The 17,175-nt window shown below is 40.4% G+C and overlaps 1 protein-coding gene across 3 annotated transcripts in view; it reads right to left on the minus strand.

Moving 5' to 3' along the window:
* Positions 1-507: 507 nt before the first annotated feature.
* Positions 508-17,175, minus strand: part of bach2b (BACH transcriptional regulator 2b) — a 312,106-nt gene continuing 295,438 nt past the window's right edge. For all 3 annotated transcript variants that reach the window (XM_078542272.1, XM_078542270.1, XM_078542271.1), the window contains 2 exons: positions 11,406-11,612; positions 508-6,285 (listed from right to left, as the gene is read on the minus strand). In XM_078542272.1, the coding sequence (XP_078398398.1) occupies positions 5,800-6,285; positions 11,406-11,612 (693 nt within the window). In that variant the 3' untranslated portion in view covers positions 508-5,799. The remainder of the gene's footprint in view (positions 6,286-11,405; positions 11,613-17,175) is intronic.

The raw sequence follows: 17,175 nt of genomic DNA on the forward strand, positions 1-17,175 counted from the left end.
AGAAGCCCAGGACCAGGTAATTACGGGGGGTCTTGCGGCAGAGACTGGAGGGGAGGTAGGGTGGTGAGGGGTGGGGACCGGCTGATGTTCTGAAGAAAGGCTGGGGAGGTGGGGTGGGGGTGATGGTGGGGTGTGGAGACCGGGAAAGGGTGCCCATGAGAGAGGCACACCCCCCTTTCCCCTCCCCGGGGGCTGTGAAAGGTAACCTGCCATACTTCCCCCCGGTCATTGATCTCCTCCTGCTGGCCTCAAAATTGCAGCCAGGGGAGAAGCAATCCCTAAGAGATCATTAATTGGCCACTTAAGGGCCTCAATTAGGCGAGGGGAGGTGGGCCACCCTAGGTAGGTCACCCGACCCCTGCAAAATTTCAGACCGGTTGGAGGCAGGCAGTTAGGTGGTGGGGAGGCCACCCGGGGAATTTTACAGGCCCCCTACCTCCAAACCTGTTGGCGGGGCCCAGTAAAATTCTGCCTGATGACTGAACTGTGGGACCTTTTTTTATTTCAGTTTAACATTGTTTCTACGTTTGGATACAGTAACTTGTATCTAGTTATCACTGCATGTTGACCATTAAGGAGTTGGAATGTGAATAACACTTTTCTAGAGGCCACATGATATAGACTATTGGAATCAGACTATTTTTCCTATGTCCATTTGACGCAATTACAACAACTTGAATTTATATAGCACTTTTAACATAGTAAAATGGCACAAGGCAACAATCAGAACAGGTAACGTTGAGACCTGTATTCTGAGATGTTGCCCAGTAGGACTCCTGAGGTCTTTGCACAACAATTAATCACTTTGAATCCCACAGAGGTCTATGCTAGCCATTTGACTTTTTCAGTGAGGCATCTTTATCCACTTTTAAACAGACAGAAGAGGTCATATTGTACTTACTTTTCATTTTATATTGATATATTTGCTTGCTGATGCTCTGAGGGTTAATGTCAAAGATCAGCTTTCACAAATCAGAACCCCTTTTATAAGTCAGTTGGTTACAAAGAATTTTCAACACCTTTATCAGCATCCATTGATTTTTGAATATAACCGCTGCGTTTTGATGACATCATCAAGGTATATGCTCAGAGGGGTTACTGAGGTTAACTACAAGGAAGCTGAACTAACATTAGCAGGGACACAAACTCTAGGATGATTCAACATCATTTGTATGCATTAAATATTCTGAGTACTGCTGACTTCGCCTACCTTATCTGCTATTGATTTCTACTCTTTGCACTTGCTGGAAATACCCAATTATCCAAAGTTTTACCTATCATTCTGCTGACAATGGATTAAAATTCAATAAACCATCCTGACAATCTGGACTTGAAAATGCAACTTTTGACTGGTTGAGAGCCAATTTTAAATGATGTGGTCCAAACTCTAAAGTAGACAGTAGTTTGGCAGAGCTAAGTTGGTGAAGTAAAATAAATGCACAGATTTGTGCAAAAAAAAGTAAAATAGATATAAGAAGAAAAACAGGTAAAATAAAGATTTTAGTACAGCAATTATTACAGCTAAAGATACTCCAAATACTGCAGTACAAATATTGATATGATTTTCGTACCACAGAATGCTGAAATGAAACTTTAAAAATAACAAGCCCAAAGTGCAAAATACTCATGAGAACTTGGACTTTTAGTGCTAAATCAGCTCAATGGCATTGGTCTGCAATGCTACTCAGTCTGTTAATGACTTTGATGCCCACCAGCAAAGATTTTTTTTCTTTAAATGGGACTATTTCATGAATTTGCAAGTCGTGCTTGCATACAGGAGTCATTCAAATAATCTACACATTTATTCCAATTTTAATATATATGTGTGTGTGCATGCATATATATATATATGCATAAATTGCCAAAGTAGATACCACTGTCACTTACTGCTTTAGCAAAACATTGCCATTCATTTTTGTTCCCTTTCCCTCTGGTGAGCATTGCCTCTATAGTAGCATGTGGCTCCACAAGTGGTCATCATTCATATCTGAGCCTCAGCAGTGAGTGCTGATAGGCCTGATCCTATCCTGACCTGATCCATACAGATACATTAGAATTGCAGGACACTAATCAGCACTGGTATTCCTGGTCTATTTTCCTTTCCTTAACCCAGAAGCAATGAAATTACCTGTAGTTTCTTGGTCAGTGTCCCAGCTAAGATCAAGTGACTAGGACTGAAATTGGGTTTGCAAGCTTTTAAAAATGTTTTCATGGTGAGACTGCTTATTTAGGAAGATGGTGAAACTAAAATTGCAAATAATAAATGAAAAATGCTGAAAAGGATGACGAACTGGGACCAGCACTTTTTGTGGGACAACTTCTCAAAACACTGAATATAACACTTTGGTCAGTTTATGAAATGCAAAAATCTTGTAGATGTATATTATCCATTGGAGTTCAAAGAAAACACAGTCTGTTAGCCTTTTAGACAGTAGAAATACAGATGGTTTAAAAAAAGCGACAACTTAATTCCAAATTTTTTGAATGGATGACTACACAATATATGTAAAATCAGGTATTTTTCATGAGTCCCGTAGAAGCTAGGTTTACTGTTTCCTAAGGTAGAAATCTCATTGTTCTCTTCAGCAAAACTTCCAAAAATTAACTGCTGTTTTAGGGATGCTAAGTGCAAACAAATTGAAGATCTTCACAAGGACAATTCACGAACAAGAATTTGTGAGGGAGCTTGGGGAGCCTACAGTTTCCCGCTGCCTTCTCCATGGTAACACCTCAGCCAGTCAATTTGCCAACCAATCAGCATCTTTTTCTCCTGTTGTGATTATTTGAAATTTGGCTTTCTTGTGTTTGTCCTAATGAGTGCAAGACGAAAAGCTTAGGCAACATGTCTCTCTTTCAGCATTGAGAATTACGTTGGACTGTATACAGCAGTTATTATGTCTCCAAAATCTTACAATATTTACATATATGAAAAAACAGTACTAAATTATTTTGAGGGCAAGATATGATGGCCAAAATTTTGTCTGTTCCAGAATCAATTTGAAATAAAAGAAGGCACCTTTAAATTATGAACAGAAATACCTAATTTGACTTCTATAACTAACTTGTCAACAATATATAACTAAATGAAATGAGGTTGTCTGGGTACTGTGTATTACAAGAACACTCGGGAATTAAATAATGTTTCCCGTTAATCACCTGATAACAGTTTTGTTCGTAACAGGATTCAGAATAGCAACAAAAAAAAGTACATGTTATATAATCAATAAGCAAATATGCAAACTGTTTACTGCTAAATTATGGATAATAAGCTTAACTTTCCTGAAGCATAAAAAATGCTGTTTGAGCAGTGGTTTGAAATGCACGAGCTTGACCATATATTTTTATAGTTCACATTTCCTTTTTTTGGAAACTGGAAGTGTTGTCTAGCAATAGTGACTGCTAAACACACCTAGCTGCATCAGAAACAAAAGTTGTGTGTTCAAATAAAACTTATAATAAGGTAAAAACTGACACTTGCAAACATGTGTCCGGACAAAGGGATATTTGCTTACTTTCAAGAAAACCAGGTTATTTTATGAATATGCAAATGAAAATTTAAATACAGTGCTTAGAATTTTCTAAATACATTTGGAATTATATTTTAACTGCTGCACCAATTTATGGACTAAACAGTAATGGCAGTTACTTGGTACAACTTCTGTTAGTATCAGCTCTGTTTGAACATACCAATGCAAATTAAGTTCCACATATTTATTTCCAAGTTTGACCCTTAGGGAAGTGGCACTTTAAAAAAAAATCAATCTAACTGGTTTCTAATGTTTTCCTCTCCCAGCTTTAACTACCTGGTGTTCTGCACCTCAGCTACTTCAGACTTCGTACTTGGGCAAGCTGTTGCTCTCAGTAGCAAGAAAAAGTTGCTTGTCCTGCATTCAAATGTACATTATCAATTCAGCCCAACTCGGTGCCCTTACAATTGAGGGCAGTTGGAAGGAATGATTTGTCTTTTTTTCACTCTGTCCATTAAGTTAAGGACAGAGACGTGGGAAACAGAGTGCTTTCCTACTTTTCGGTGATGGCACCAATTTCTTCTATAACTTCTTTTACCACACTTTTCACAGTTTCATAGGAACATTTTTTCTATATTAATAATAAAAAAAACACCTTGCATTTGTATACCGCTTTTCACGACCACAGGACCTCCCAAAGTGCTTTACATCTAACGAAGTACTTTCGAAGTGTATTGTAAGATGGAACAATTTAATTTCCGCTACTTCCTTGCATTCAAAAATGAATTAGCTGAATTAGGGCTGATTAATGAGCCATCTGTTTTCACTGGATTTGATTAACCCAAATAGCAAAGACAAAAATGTCACCTGGTCCCTTGAGTGATCATCTAGTACAGTCCAAACTGCAAATATAACAAGAGGTGGGGACAGCTCTGTCTACAGAGGGTCTGTGCAACGAGTTTACTGTGCCATTGGATGAGAGTTAAGAAATCTGTACTCGGGATTGCTTACGTTGTGAATGCCCAATCATACCTCAAATGACTGGGTAAGTGGCTAGCCTTATAGAGGTAAGGAGGGAGAATTTGAAAGGTAATTTGGGGTAAGTCCCCTATGTGCACTTAGTAAGAAAGCAGCAGTGGCAGGGATTTTAGAAATGTACGAATTTGAAAAGCATGTAACAAACAAAAGTTTATAATTCTTAAAAGTTTGTACATAAGAGTATTTTAGATTCAGTAGCTCATGCATTTATATCTGTCCACTTGGACAGTGTTTAACTCATACTCCAAGCAGAAGTTTCTTTTGACGTAATGATAACCTGGGTTTAAAATTAAGAGTTAAAAATGGAAATATTGGTGAATACCAAGAGCCCAACTTACAAAAGTTGGTATTGGTTATTCTGCAAGCATGTTAATTGCTACAGCAAATATGTATTAGCTCTCAGTGTTTGGTTAGGTAGGGAAGGTACATAGCCTAACAATATTTTTCTGAATACCTTCTCTTGTTTGTTCTTATACACAAGTGTGCAATGCACCAGGTAGTAAAGCAAAAAACCCAATGACAGAATGCAAGTGGCAGTTTTGACCATCATTGTTCTACATCAGCAATAATAACAAATCTTCCCTGCTCAAAAGGCACCTTTCAAAGCAGTGCCAGAGATGTCTTATTTTAATTTACATCAAATACACATCAAATTATTCTTTTTTCTTACAAAGAAAGTGATATTGCTCAAGTGTGAAAACCTGTCTAAATTCTTAAAAGTTTAGGTCAGATTCTGCAGAAGGTAAAATGGGAATGTTGTAACCAGATTCTTTGTACGATCCAGATGGAGAGTTCCAGTATTCTAATGATTAAAACTGAGGATGCAGGAGTAGGTTACAGTATATAGATATAGATGAAAAACCATCTCTAATGTGTACTGAGTTATGTCGAATATTCAGAAGTTTTCCTGAGTTGTTGTGTGACATGGGCCACCGAGCTTGCTGAAAGACTACTGGGCTATTTATTAGGTCCTTCAAGGTAAAATGGGTTGTTGTTTGACCCATTTTCATTTCAGAATGAAGGCCAAAATCCTAATAACAATAATTAATAATCATAATAAAATAACAGCATCACTGTCAAGTTCCCTGCACAAGCAAGGTATAGCACCATTGAGGATAAACCTCAGCTGTTCTGAGGAGTAATACCTAGACGGAGTATTGCTGCAGTTTAAGACTGTTGTAGTGTGCATCAAAGAGAAAAAACATCAATAGATGAATTTTGCCTGCATCCTGATTAAGTGAACCTCCTGCTTACTTTAATGGAAACAAAAAAAGGTGGAAGAATTAAACAGTCACTAGGTGCAATCTTTCCTAGGCTGTTCATCAGTTGTACATTTATCAGTCATTTCCTGGCAGAAATCTACGGTCACAGTTTGACTGCATTGTTCGAGTGAGGGCCCCCTTTCCGAGCATGTTCCTTGGTTGAGTAGCCCTTGCAGATTTCCTGACGTGCACACTTCTGCATTGTGGCGAGGTGACCATTGGTCTTGATGATGAGCCCCGCCTTGCTCCGAGCAGCACTGCAGATCATCTCCAACGGACTGTGTCTTCAAGAACTTCTGTTCTAATCCAGCAAGTGGCAAGGCGGTGCTTCCTGTAGCTGCAGATTCATCCATCGGCCTAAAGACTGGACAAAACTTGTGCAATGACTGTATCTGCTCTGGGTTTAACTGGACGTCCCCACACACTTCTTGGCAAAGGCATGAGAAATTATCCCACAGTTCTCCCATACAAGCATTCAGCTGGTTCCTTTCTGTCAGTAACTTCTCTTTTTCACACAGCTGGGAGAAACACAGAAAAATGATAAGTTATGTAATGTAGGCTCTTAACAGTACTTGTGCTCTTTAAAGTGGTACATACTATTGCTGCATAGTGTTTAATAATGTATCACAAAACGTAACTTCAAATTCTTGTTTACGGGTTAAGAGCTAAAGTAAACACGCTGACTTGGTATCTTTCAAGACAATAACATATTGAGGGAATGATAACCCAAGGTTCGTATTACTTATGATAATTCATGCAAGTGGAGTCAGTGAGGGATGGTTAATCTTTTTCTGGCAAGCTTTTCCCCCTCCTCAGCAAGTGGCATCTTTTGATATGTCCATTGCATTGCTTCAAGAATTCTCGTTTGTGCAGCACGGGGCAAAAGAGAGAGATTCGTGGAATAATTTTGGGAACGGCGCTGTACCAGCCCCCTTTGTGCTCCAAAACCAGAAAATCCTTTGATAATTCTTTGGCTGAGAGCATCATCTGACATAGCAGTGAGCTGCACAGGTCAATAAGGCCTGAGGTTTGCTTCACGGTTTGTGGCGAGTTAATTTTCCTCAGCAGGACATCAATTTGGAGTTGCCTTTGGAGTTAGTGACTCTGAGCTAAAGAAACCTGACAAAAAACAGTCATGGTTCCCTTGATTGCTGTCCAATGACTCTTGATGAAAGTAAAAGTCTGTGGACATTAGGCCTGGACAGGATGGCTTAAACTGGGCAGGATTGCTTAACTGCATAGTTGAAGTGCCTATTAGTGCTTACTTTCTAGGTTTACACATGAATAATAGTCACATGGCTGAGAACTACAAAGTGCCAGTGGAAATATACCTCAGCAGTAATAAGCAAATTGAAGAGAGGAAACGAAGGGAATAAAGTAACGTAATATGCAGTAAACTGGTATATGTCCTTTTTGTAAGCAGCAGGCTGGTTTTGGAGTTCAAGGATCCTGGATAGTTGAATTTTCTAAAAATTTTCCTCAGTGTTGCTTAGCTGCAACCGTAAGAGTAGAATTGAATAGCTTAATAATAAAAGGATATATTGAATAGAAAACTTAGAATCCAAGGATACAACAGGATGCTAGGAAGAAGAAAATAGCTTGCAAACTCAACAAAGTGCCTGAAGCAATCAGGTGGACTGGATATGTCTTACGCTGCAGTTGCCAAACCCTTGAGTGATGTTTGCATATTTTAATGATATTCTTACAGTATCTTTACAATCCTTATTTTTACTGCCTTCACATTTTCAGGTTGTTCACAACTGTGATCGATCTAGGTCAGCAAATTGTCCATTTCTGGCTTCAATGCCTCTCTGTAATAAGTGCCAGGACGAGCAATTGCATCTAATTATGTTTCTCAGTGAAACTCATTCGGTGGGATAATGTGTTTGTAACATTAGTTCAGGCTGAGTTGTAGGCCTACATCACCAGGATGGATAGCTTCAGAGATAAAAGCAAAAAACTACCGCGGATGCTGGAAATCCAAAACAAAAACAGAATTACCTGGAAAAACTCAGCAGGTCTGGAAGCATCGGCGGAGAAGAAAAGAGTTGACGTTTCGGGTCCTCATGACCCTTCAACAGAACTAAGTAAAAATAGGAGAGGGGTGAAATATAAGCTGGTTTAAGGTGGGGGGGGTGGGGGAGAGAGAAGTTTGGGAGGGGTGGTTGTAGGGACAAGCAAGCAGAGATAGGAGCAGATAATCAAAAGATATCACAGATAAAGGAACAAAGAGGTGTTGAAAGTGGTGATATTATCTAAGAGAATGTGCTAATTAAGAATGGATGGCAGGACACTCAAGGTACAACTCTAGTGGGGGTGGGGTGGAAAGACTGACAGGGCATTACAGGTATAGGTTTAAAAATAATGGAAATAGGTGGGAAAGGAAAAATCTATATAAATTATTGGAAAAAACAAAAGGGAGGGGGAAGCGACGGAAAGGGGGTGGGGATGGATGAGGGAGTTCAAGATCTAAAGTTGTTGAATTCAATATTTAGTCCGGAAGGCTGTAAAGTGCCTAGTCGGAAGATGAGGTGCTGTTCCTCCAGTTTGCGTTGGGCTTCACTGGAACAATGCAGCAAGCCAAGGACAGACATGTGGGCAAGAGAGCAGAACACCTGCAGTCTGTCCGCAAGAAAGACCCAAACCTCCCTGTCGCTTGCCATTTCAACACTCCACCCTGGTCTCTTGCCCACATGTCTGTCCTTGGCTTGCTGCATTGTTCCAGTGAAGCCCAACGCAAACTGAAAGAACAGCACCTCATCTTCCGACTAGGCACTTTACAGCCTTCAGGACTGAATATTGAATTCAACAACTTTAGATCTTGAACTCCCTCGTCCATCCCCACCCCCTTTCCGTCTCTTCCCCCCTCCCTTTTGTTTTTTCCAATAATTTATATAGATTTTTCTTTCCCCACCTATTTCCATTATTTTTAAATCTATACCTGTAATGCCCTGTCAGTCTTTCCACCCCACCCCCACTAGAGCTGTACCTTGAGTGTCCTGCCATCCATTCTTAATTAGCACATTCTCTTAGATAATATCACCACCTTCAACACCTCTTTGTTCCTTTATCTGTGACATCTTTTGATTATCTGCTCCTATCACTGCTTGCTTGTCCCTACAACCACCCCCCCACACCAACTTCTCTCCCCCCACCCCTCCCCCACCTTAAACCAGCTTATATTTCACCCCTCTCCTATTTTTACTTAGTTCTGTTGAAGGGTCATGAGGACTCGAAATGTCAACTCTTTTCTTCTCCGCTGATGCTGCCAGACCTGCTGAGTTTTTCCAGGTAATTCTGTTTTTGTTTTGGATAGCTTCAGAGGTGGTCAGTAAGTACATTTTAACGTGGTATTTGTTTGCAGATTTGAGTTATACCTAATTACAACACTGATTACTATTCATAATAATATATAACTATTAACATCATCAATTTATTCAAAACAGAAATGTATTATCTAAGTATACTGGTTAATATGAAATTGGATTGCTTTTCAATCTGCCATTCAACTGATTGAGGTAGTTGATTTAATGTGATTGAACTGAACACAAACTATGGAGTCAGTTTTAACCCTACCTGCTTAGCAGAAAGAGAGATATAGTTAAAAATGAGCAGGTTACTTACCTGCTCAGACCCCGGCCAGTATTTTAACCTGGCCTGAGCAGGGAAAAAGTTGCAGTTTTCCCGCTCGGCAGAAGCAGGCTTGAAGATAGGAGACAGGTAGATGTAAAACTTTTCATTGTGGGGTCAGGAGGAGCAGGAGTTTTCTCCTGGGTCCTCAAAAGAAAATCACATCCTCCTGCCCAAGGCTTCCTTTCCACTTTCCCCACCTTCGAAACACTCCCAAAAGCTAAACCCAGCAACTTTCCTTAAAGTTGGCAAGGAGCCAAAGGGCTGCCCACTCTTCACCTTCCAACAGCCCCATCGCATGCAGACAGACAGTGGACTGGAGGCATTAAGTGAATCCTGACAGTTATAAATTAAGGTAGCCTCCTTGCTGTCACCACTGAGGTAGAAACTCATTCCTAGTTAACATCTATTCCCTTGTATAATGCTGCAATAAAACTTGGTGCAAATGTAATTTTAAATTATATGCAAATATATGGCTGAATAGAAACTAACCTTGTTGGTGTTAAATGGAACACTGAGATGCTGTAAGAGCTAAGTGGATGAATGTCACTGGTATCCATTTTTATTTGAAAAAAATGAGGTGTGTACATTCGCCTCTGCTTCTAGCAGGTCACGTACTGGACAGCACGTTAAGGGGAGGATGAAAGGGAGACTTTATGTTCTCTAGTTTTTGCATTGCTCTAACCATAACTTGGCTACAGTTATTTGTTAATTATAATTTAATGCGATCTAAGCCATTGCTTTGCTAACTGCTATATTCTGCGCCTATTACCCATGATTGCATGATGCAAACATCTCACTAGACTAGTGCTGCTGATGTCAGAGAAATGAAAATAGCAATCTCAGCAATGCAATTTGCTGGCCCCAATCCATCAGTGCTGGTATTTGTCGTACACCTTCATGCTGATATCTTTGCTTGGATTAATGCACTAAGGAAAGTATGTTGTCAGAAACTAAACCCCACAACAGTATGAAAGGCAATGGAAAGCCAAAGCTAGAGGCTTCAACCATATAAGCAGGTTAAACGTTTTAACATTTTGCTTAACATACAAGGTGGATCTTGTTATGGCACTGCTTGGGAGTAGTCTGGTTGTGATGGTTTGCTGCTACTGTGTTTAACTTGCCTTTATCTTTAAGACCTTTCAATGACTTCTGTGCACCTCTGGACATTAGTTAGCTAATGATGCTACTGTGAGGAGTCTCATTAGTGTGGCAATTGTTTGTGTATTGACAACTTCTTGTCTTATCAAAGTTGGAAGAAACCAGCAGGTAATGGTTGGTTTACTTTTGCTCTTTATGCCTCTTTTTAAAGATTACAAGATTTGCTATTTCCTAATGAACATTACACCTGAGCCAAACATGGGCAAGTGAGATGCAAACTTCGTGCGTGTGAGATGGTCTCCAGTATAAGACTTTGAGGTACGACAGATACGTGAAAGGTCCTTATATATTGCTAATAAACCTATTCCATAATTTATAGCCTAGGCATGATCTCAAACAAGGTTTAATCTACCACTGAAATCCTCTTTGAGTAACTGACACATTCAGTAGCCCACTTTGGTTCATAAGGAGGAAAGACTTGTATCGGTATTGAAACCATGGGAAATATCTAACAGTCCAATAATGTAAAAGTGCATCTACCAACTTATGATGATCAACTTTTCTGGAAGAACTGGAGCATTATGCAACATAAAATATAATAATATATTAACGTAATTTTTTGTCTTTCTTAAGGTTTAATTGTTAAAAATATTATCTTGAGGTTAAGTGGAGATCAGTTCTTCTTGAGGACATCCTTACATTAATTAAAAATCAGTTCTTTAGCCGTAGATTGGTAGCTAGATGCAAATACCTGGTTCCTTCCAAACATCAGAAAAATCAGCAGGAAATGAGTTTTTCTTGAGCAAAGAGAGATTGTTTTACTTTCACGACCGGGTGTGAGGCTGGCAGAGAACGGGCGCTCACAAAAATTGATTACAAACAAATGGAAGGTTTGCAGTCTACTCACCAACTTTTGAATTTCACACTCCAAGTTCTGAATACAATCCAGTTTTCTCTTCCTACAGCGTTGGGCTGCAATCCGATTCTTGCTGCGCCGGCGGACATCGTGAATGAACTCTAGCTGCTCCGAGGTTAACTTGTGCATCTTGACCATCATTTGGAAATCATTCCTTGGAAGATCTGTGATTTGATCGATTGGAAAGGGAAGTTTGACCTACAGGACAGGACAAAGTGAATTGGTTAGTTGGTACACAGGGACAGGAGAATTCTAATTATATTATTAGCAGGGCTGCAATTCAACAATGTATTTAACTGAAAAGAAAAATGCGTGTGCAATGATAAACGTAACAGGACGCAAGGGAACATGCTGGTTTATCTTCTATAAATCTGGGTTCTAACTGTACAGAAAGTCTAAAAGCTTTGTAAAAGTAACGTAAAACACAATGCCAGTCATAATTATTGCAAGTTACATAAACTAGAAATGTATTTTACAGCAAATTACAATAACAATATTTGCTGGATACTTGGCATTTAACAGAAATGACAGATCTCTAGAATGATCTGCAGAGTGTTTGTACCCAAAAGCTAAACATTTTGCAACACAGTTTTCAACCTGCAGGTGGCACTAACAGAATGAGTCATCATATATCCTGCACTAGAATAACAACAATAGGCAGTGGAAGCACTTTCATCTTTTCAGCACAGCTGTGTTAGCAATGCACAACAAAACACTTTCGCTGACATTCAGCAGCAACAGGAAAATGCAGTCCATAATGGAGAAAATTATTTGGGAAAACTCTACAATAAAGCTGCATTTAATTGAAAATGTGCATCTATCATGTAAACACACCGTCAATACTAAGGCGATAGTGCAGCAGAATATGCACATTGAAAAATTATGCACAATTAGCTCAAATTCATTACAGCTAAAGATTTAATATTTAAAAATTCATCTATGGGCATCGCTGACTAGGCTGGCATTTATTGCCCATCCCTAATTGCCCTTGAGAAGGTGGCGATGAGCTGCCTTCATGAACCGCTGCAGTCCATGTGGTCTAGGTACACCCACAGTGCTGTTAGGAAGGGAGTTCCAGGATTTAGACCCAGCGAAGTCAAGGAATGGCGATATATTTCCAAATCAGGATGGTGTGTGGCTTGGATGGAAATTCCCAGGTGCTGGTGTTCCCATGTGTCTGCTGCACTTGTCCTTCTAGATGCCAGTGGTCATGGGTTTGGAAGGTGCTGTCTAAGGAGCTTTGGTGAGTTTCTGCAGTGCATCTTGTAGATGGTACACGCTGCTATCAATGTACGTCGGTGGTGGAGGGAGCGAATGTTTGTGGATGGAGTGCTAATCAAGCGGGCTGCTTTGTCCTGGATGGTGTCAAACTTCTTGAGTGTTGTTGAGCTGTACTCATCCAGGAAAGTGGAAAGTATTCCATCACACTCCTGACTTGTGCCTTGTAGACAATGAACAGGCTTTGGGGAGTCAGGAGGTGAGTTATTTGCCGCAGGATTCCGAGCCTCTGGCCTGCTCTTGTAGCCACGATATTTATATGGCTAGTTCAGTTCAGTTTCTGGTCAATGTTAACCCCCAGGATGTTGATAGTGGGGGATTCAGCGATGGTAATGCCACTGAATTTCAAGAGGCGATGGTTAGATTCTCACTTGTTGGAGATGGTCATTGCCTGGCACTTGTGAACGTTATTTGCCACTTATCAGCCCAAGCCTGGATATTGTCCAGATCTTGCTGCATTTGAACATCGACTCTTCAGTATCTGAGGAGTCACGAATGGTGGTGAACATTGCGAAATCATCAGCGAACATCCCCACTTCTGACCTTGTGCTGGAAGGAAAGTCATTAATGAAGTTTACTTTTTTCTTACTTTAATTTTGTCTTTTGTTTTCTCTTTTAATCCAATCTTTATGGCCCACATAAATTCTGGGCTATTATAATGGCATCTTGTCATTTAACTTAAAGCAATTGTTTCAACAGCTTAAGTTGCTGCACCTGCATTTATGAGGTAAATGAGCAGTTTACTCTTACGAGTAAGTGAATCTTGTTTTAGAAATTACATTTTCTTAATTGGTACTTCTTTAACAAACAGACAATAAATCCTTGTTGCAATAAATAGACACTCTCCACACTGGCCCCCGCCCCGGCCTGCCCCACCGCTTGTATCTCCCAAAGGTTAGGTGATATCTAGTACTCATATTGGTTCTGTGCCCCATTTTTAGTTCACTAGTCAGCATGTTCATGACTATTTTTGCCCGATTATTAATATTTTAAATGGGTTAACAGTTGTAAGAAAATAGCGCAGACAGGAATTTATCAAGGACTGTTAAAAATTTTGCCAAAAATAGTAGGAAGGGCACGCTGAGAATTGTGGGTGAAAGTGCAAATCCAGTGACTTACCAAGGCAATGATTAGTGGTTATTTATACTTGGGCTGCAATTATCAATAAATCTAACAAATGAATCACGAGTTTCATGGTAGGATGAATCCAGGAGTGCAGCAAGTAAGGTATCTGCTAGATTAATGTTCCTGGACTGGCCTAGTTATTGTCTGCCTATTCAAAAATGGGACATTCATAAACACTATACAATATAGAGCATACCTCAATTACATGGTCAATACACTATCTCCTGACCTATACAACATTTGTGTTGCATCATCAATGTGCAAATCAACTCCTCACTGCAGTAGCAATCCTCAGTCAATCGATACACAATATTTGGTACTTAGTGACTTGGCCTTGATTTTTTAGTGTACTTATAGAGTGATAACTGTAGTTCCTCCCTCTTGATAGTTGCTGAAACAATAGCGGAAATTACCAAAAATCATAAGTCCCGCTCCCGAACAGGGCACTTGCCATTTTCCCGGGAGCAGGATTGAGGGACAGGGCACATTTGCACATATGCTGTTTACAGAGGCAACTGGCCATTTAAATCATCAGCTGTCTCCAATGAAGTGGTATTTTGGTAGGTCTGGAGCGTGAAACCCGAAATGTGCAGATTAGACCAGTTAAGAGCAGGTCTGAGCTTTGTGGATTTGTTTGGATAGCCAGGCCCTTTGGAGAGGTAAGGTACTCCTTTGAATCTGGTCCAAGGACACTTTTAGGGGAAATAAGGTGCCCTTTGGAGCTGCTTAAAGTAGGCATAAAAGTGCATAACCTCATTAACTGTCAAGCTAATTGGAACTGTCAACAGACCTGCCAAAATCAACTGTCAAAATTGTCAGAAGCACCTGTCAAAGGGACCTGTTAAAGGGATCTGTCCAGCTGTCATGGCATTTAAAAGTCCTGCCCTTTAAGACTTTGAAAAAAAATGTCTGGAGTGTTATAAAAAAAAATGATTGCTTTCACTCTGTTCACTTAAACGTGAGGGATTCCATTGCTGGATTACTGCTGCATGACTGATCTCACAGCCATCCATGATCATGGTAGGGTGCCTGCCACTTCACAGTTTGACTGACAGCTACGGGTGCTTATAGACTCTTTGATCTGGGATGAATTTCAATGCTCATTGTTATAAAGAATTGTGCACTTGAATGAAATGCTTGTTCTTGTAAGACTTTATTTAGTTAAATAATATAAATGTAGTAAATAGATTTTTATGAATGAGAGTGTTTTCTTCAATATAGTGAAGTTTGCGATACACATTTAGAACTTTATTTCATAGGACTTTATTTTATCTCATCTCTGCATGGGTCCTAATGTCTGCCCATGGTCGATAGCAGATGAGTTGGCATGGTAGGTGTAAGCACATAGGGAGATGGGCATGGGTCAGCATGAGTTGGCACAAAGTTGGCATAAATGGCCATGGAGGGTGGGTGGAGGGGCATAGGTTGGCATGAGAGTGGGAGTTATGGGTGAGCGGGGGTATAGGTTATCAGAGAGGCTACAAAGGGCCATGGGGGAGGTGGGTGGAGGGGCATTGATTGGCATGGAGTTTATGGGCTTTGTGCGGAGCATTGGTTGGCATGGAGGCTATAAATGGCCATGGGTAGGTGGAGGGACATAGGTTAGCATAGCGGCTATAAAGTGCTATGGGGATGGGTGGACCGATGGATGGCCATAGTTTCATATCGAGGGTATAGGTTGACATGGAGGATATGAGGGGTTAGTTGGAATGGCTGGTGGCATGGGATGGCATGAATGAGGCAAGGGGTGGGTGATGGGGGTGCAGGGTGAGGGCTGGAGGGATGTTTCATGTTTTAATCTTTACTTTCAAACTTTGGGCACAGTGCAGGAGCCCCGGAGCAGGCCTTCTGCCTGTGTGATATGAGGATGGCAGCCACTGACAATTGGGAGACAGTCGTTGATGGCCGTGACCTCTGGAGGCTGACTGTATGGAAGGGCATTGGAAGTGAGCTGAAACGGAAAGCTCATCTGGCTGAGAATAGGGCCCAGAGAAAATAGAGGGAAGCAAATTGTGCACTTTTTCAGTCCACTCTCTTCCTGTGCAGCAAATGCAGCAGAGACTGCCAGGCCAGAGTGGGGGCTCCTGAGCCACACCAGGCAATTCTTAACACAGAGTAAACCACCATGGCACAAACCATCATCTCAAAAGATGGAGGGCTGGCACAAGAATTCTTATAGCAACTTTAATATAATAAAATTTTCCAATGCACATCACAGGAGCGTTATAAAGCAAAATTTGACATTGCACCACATAAGGCAATATTCGGACAGATGGCCAAAAGCTTAGTCAAAGAGGTAGGTTTTAAAGAATGCCTTAAAGGAAGAAACGGAGGTAGAGATTTGGAGAGGTTCAGGCACGGAATTTCAGCGTTTAGGGCCTTGGCAGTTGAAGAGTGGCCGCCAGTGGTGGAGTGATTAAAATCAGGGATGCTCACAAGACCAAAATTAGATGAGTGTACATAACTTGGAGGGTTATGGGGCTAGAGGAGATTACAGGGCGAGGGAGGAGTGAGGCCATGGTGGGATTTGAAAACAAGGATGAGAATTTTAAAATTAAGGAGTTGCTTGTCCTGGAGCTAATGTAGGTCAGCAAGCACAGGGATGACAGGTGAATGGGACTTGATGTGAGTTAAGTCACAGGCAGCAGAATTTTGGATGACCTCAAGTTTATGAAAGGTAGTAAGTAGGAGGTCAGCCAGGAGTGTATTGGAATAGTCAAGTTTAGAGGTAACAATGCAATAAAGTATGATAAGTAGGAGGAGTGATCAGGAAGATCTTGCAGGGGTTGATAGATTCAATATCATTAGCATCATAGAGAGCTGGTGGAATGATTCCAATCAATGTGGTATATATCTGGAAGGCTACAAATTGTTTAGAAAAGACCGCATCAGGAGGAAAGGAGCAGATGGGGCAAAACATACTGTCTCCAGTATTGAGGCACAAGTGAAAGAGAAATAAAAAATGCAAAAGGCAGGCGCAGAATCACTTTGGGTAGAATTAATAGGTGGTAACAGAGGAAAACTATTTCTAAGGGACGCTATAGATGCCGTAGAAAAGGGGCAAAGCTTTGATTTTGAACTTTAGGATGAGAAAAGGAAGGGGACAACGAAAGTAGTTTGAAATTTTAACTTGCTAGAAATTGAGAAATATTAGTGAGATAAAGAAAGATTTTCTAGAGTTAATGGAAAATTGTTAAATGATTCAGTTTGTCAAAGAATCAACAATGGAAGAAAGCATCCAGGATTCGATTATGAGCAATAGGGATGATCAAATTTCCAACATTAAGTATCAGACTTTAATGTACTTTTACGTAACAGTGATCATAATGCGGTCACATTTTACATTTAAAATTGGAGA

The sequence above is a fragment of the Cetorhinus maximus genome, chromosome 5 (assembly GCF_964194155.1).
Source record: "Cetorhinus maximus chromosome 5, sCetMax3.hap1.1, whole genome shotgun sequence".
In the NCBI taxonomy this organism is placed as follows: domain Eukaryota; kingdom Metazoa; phylum Chordata; class Chondrichthyes; order Lamniformes; family Cetorhinidae; genus Cetorhinus; species Cetorhinus maximus.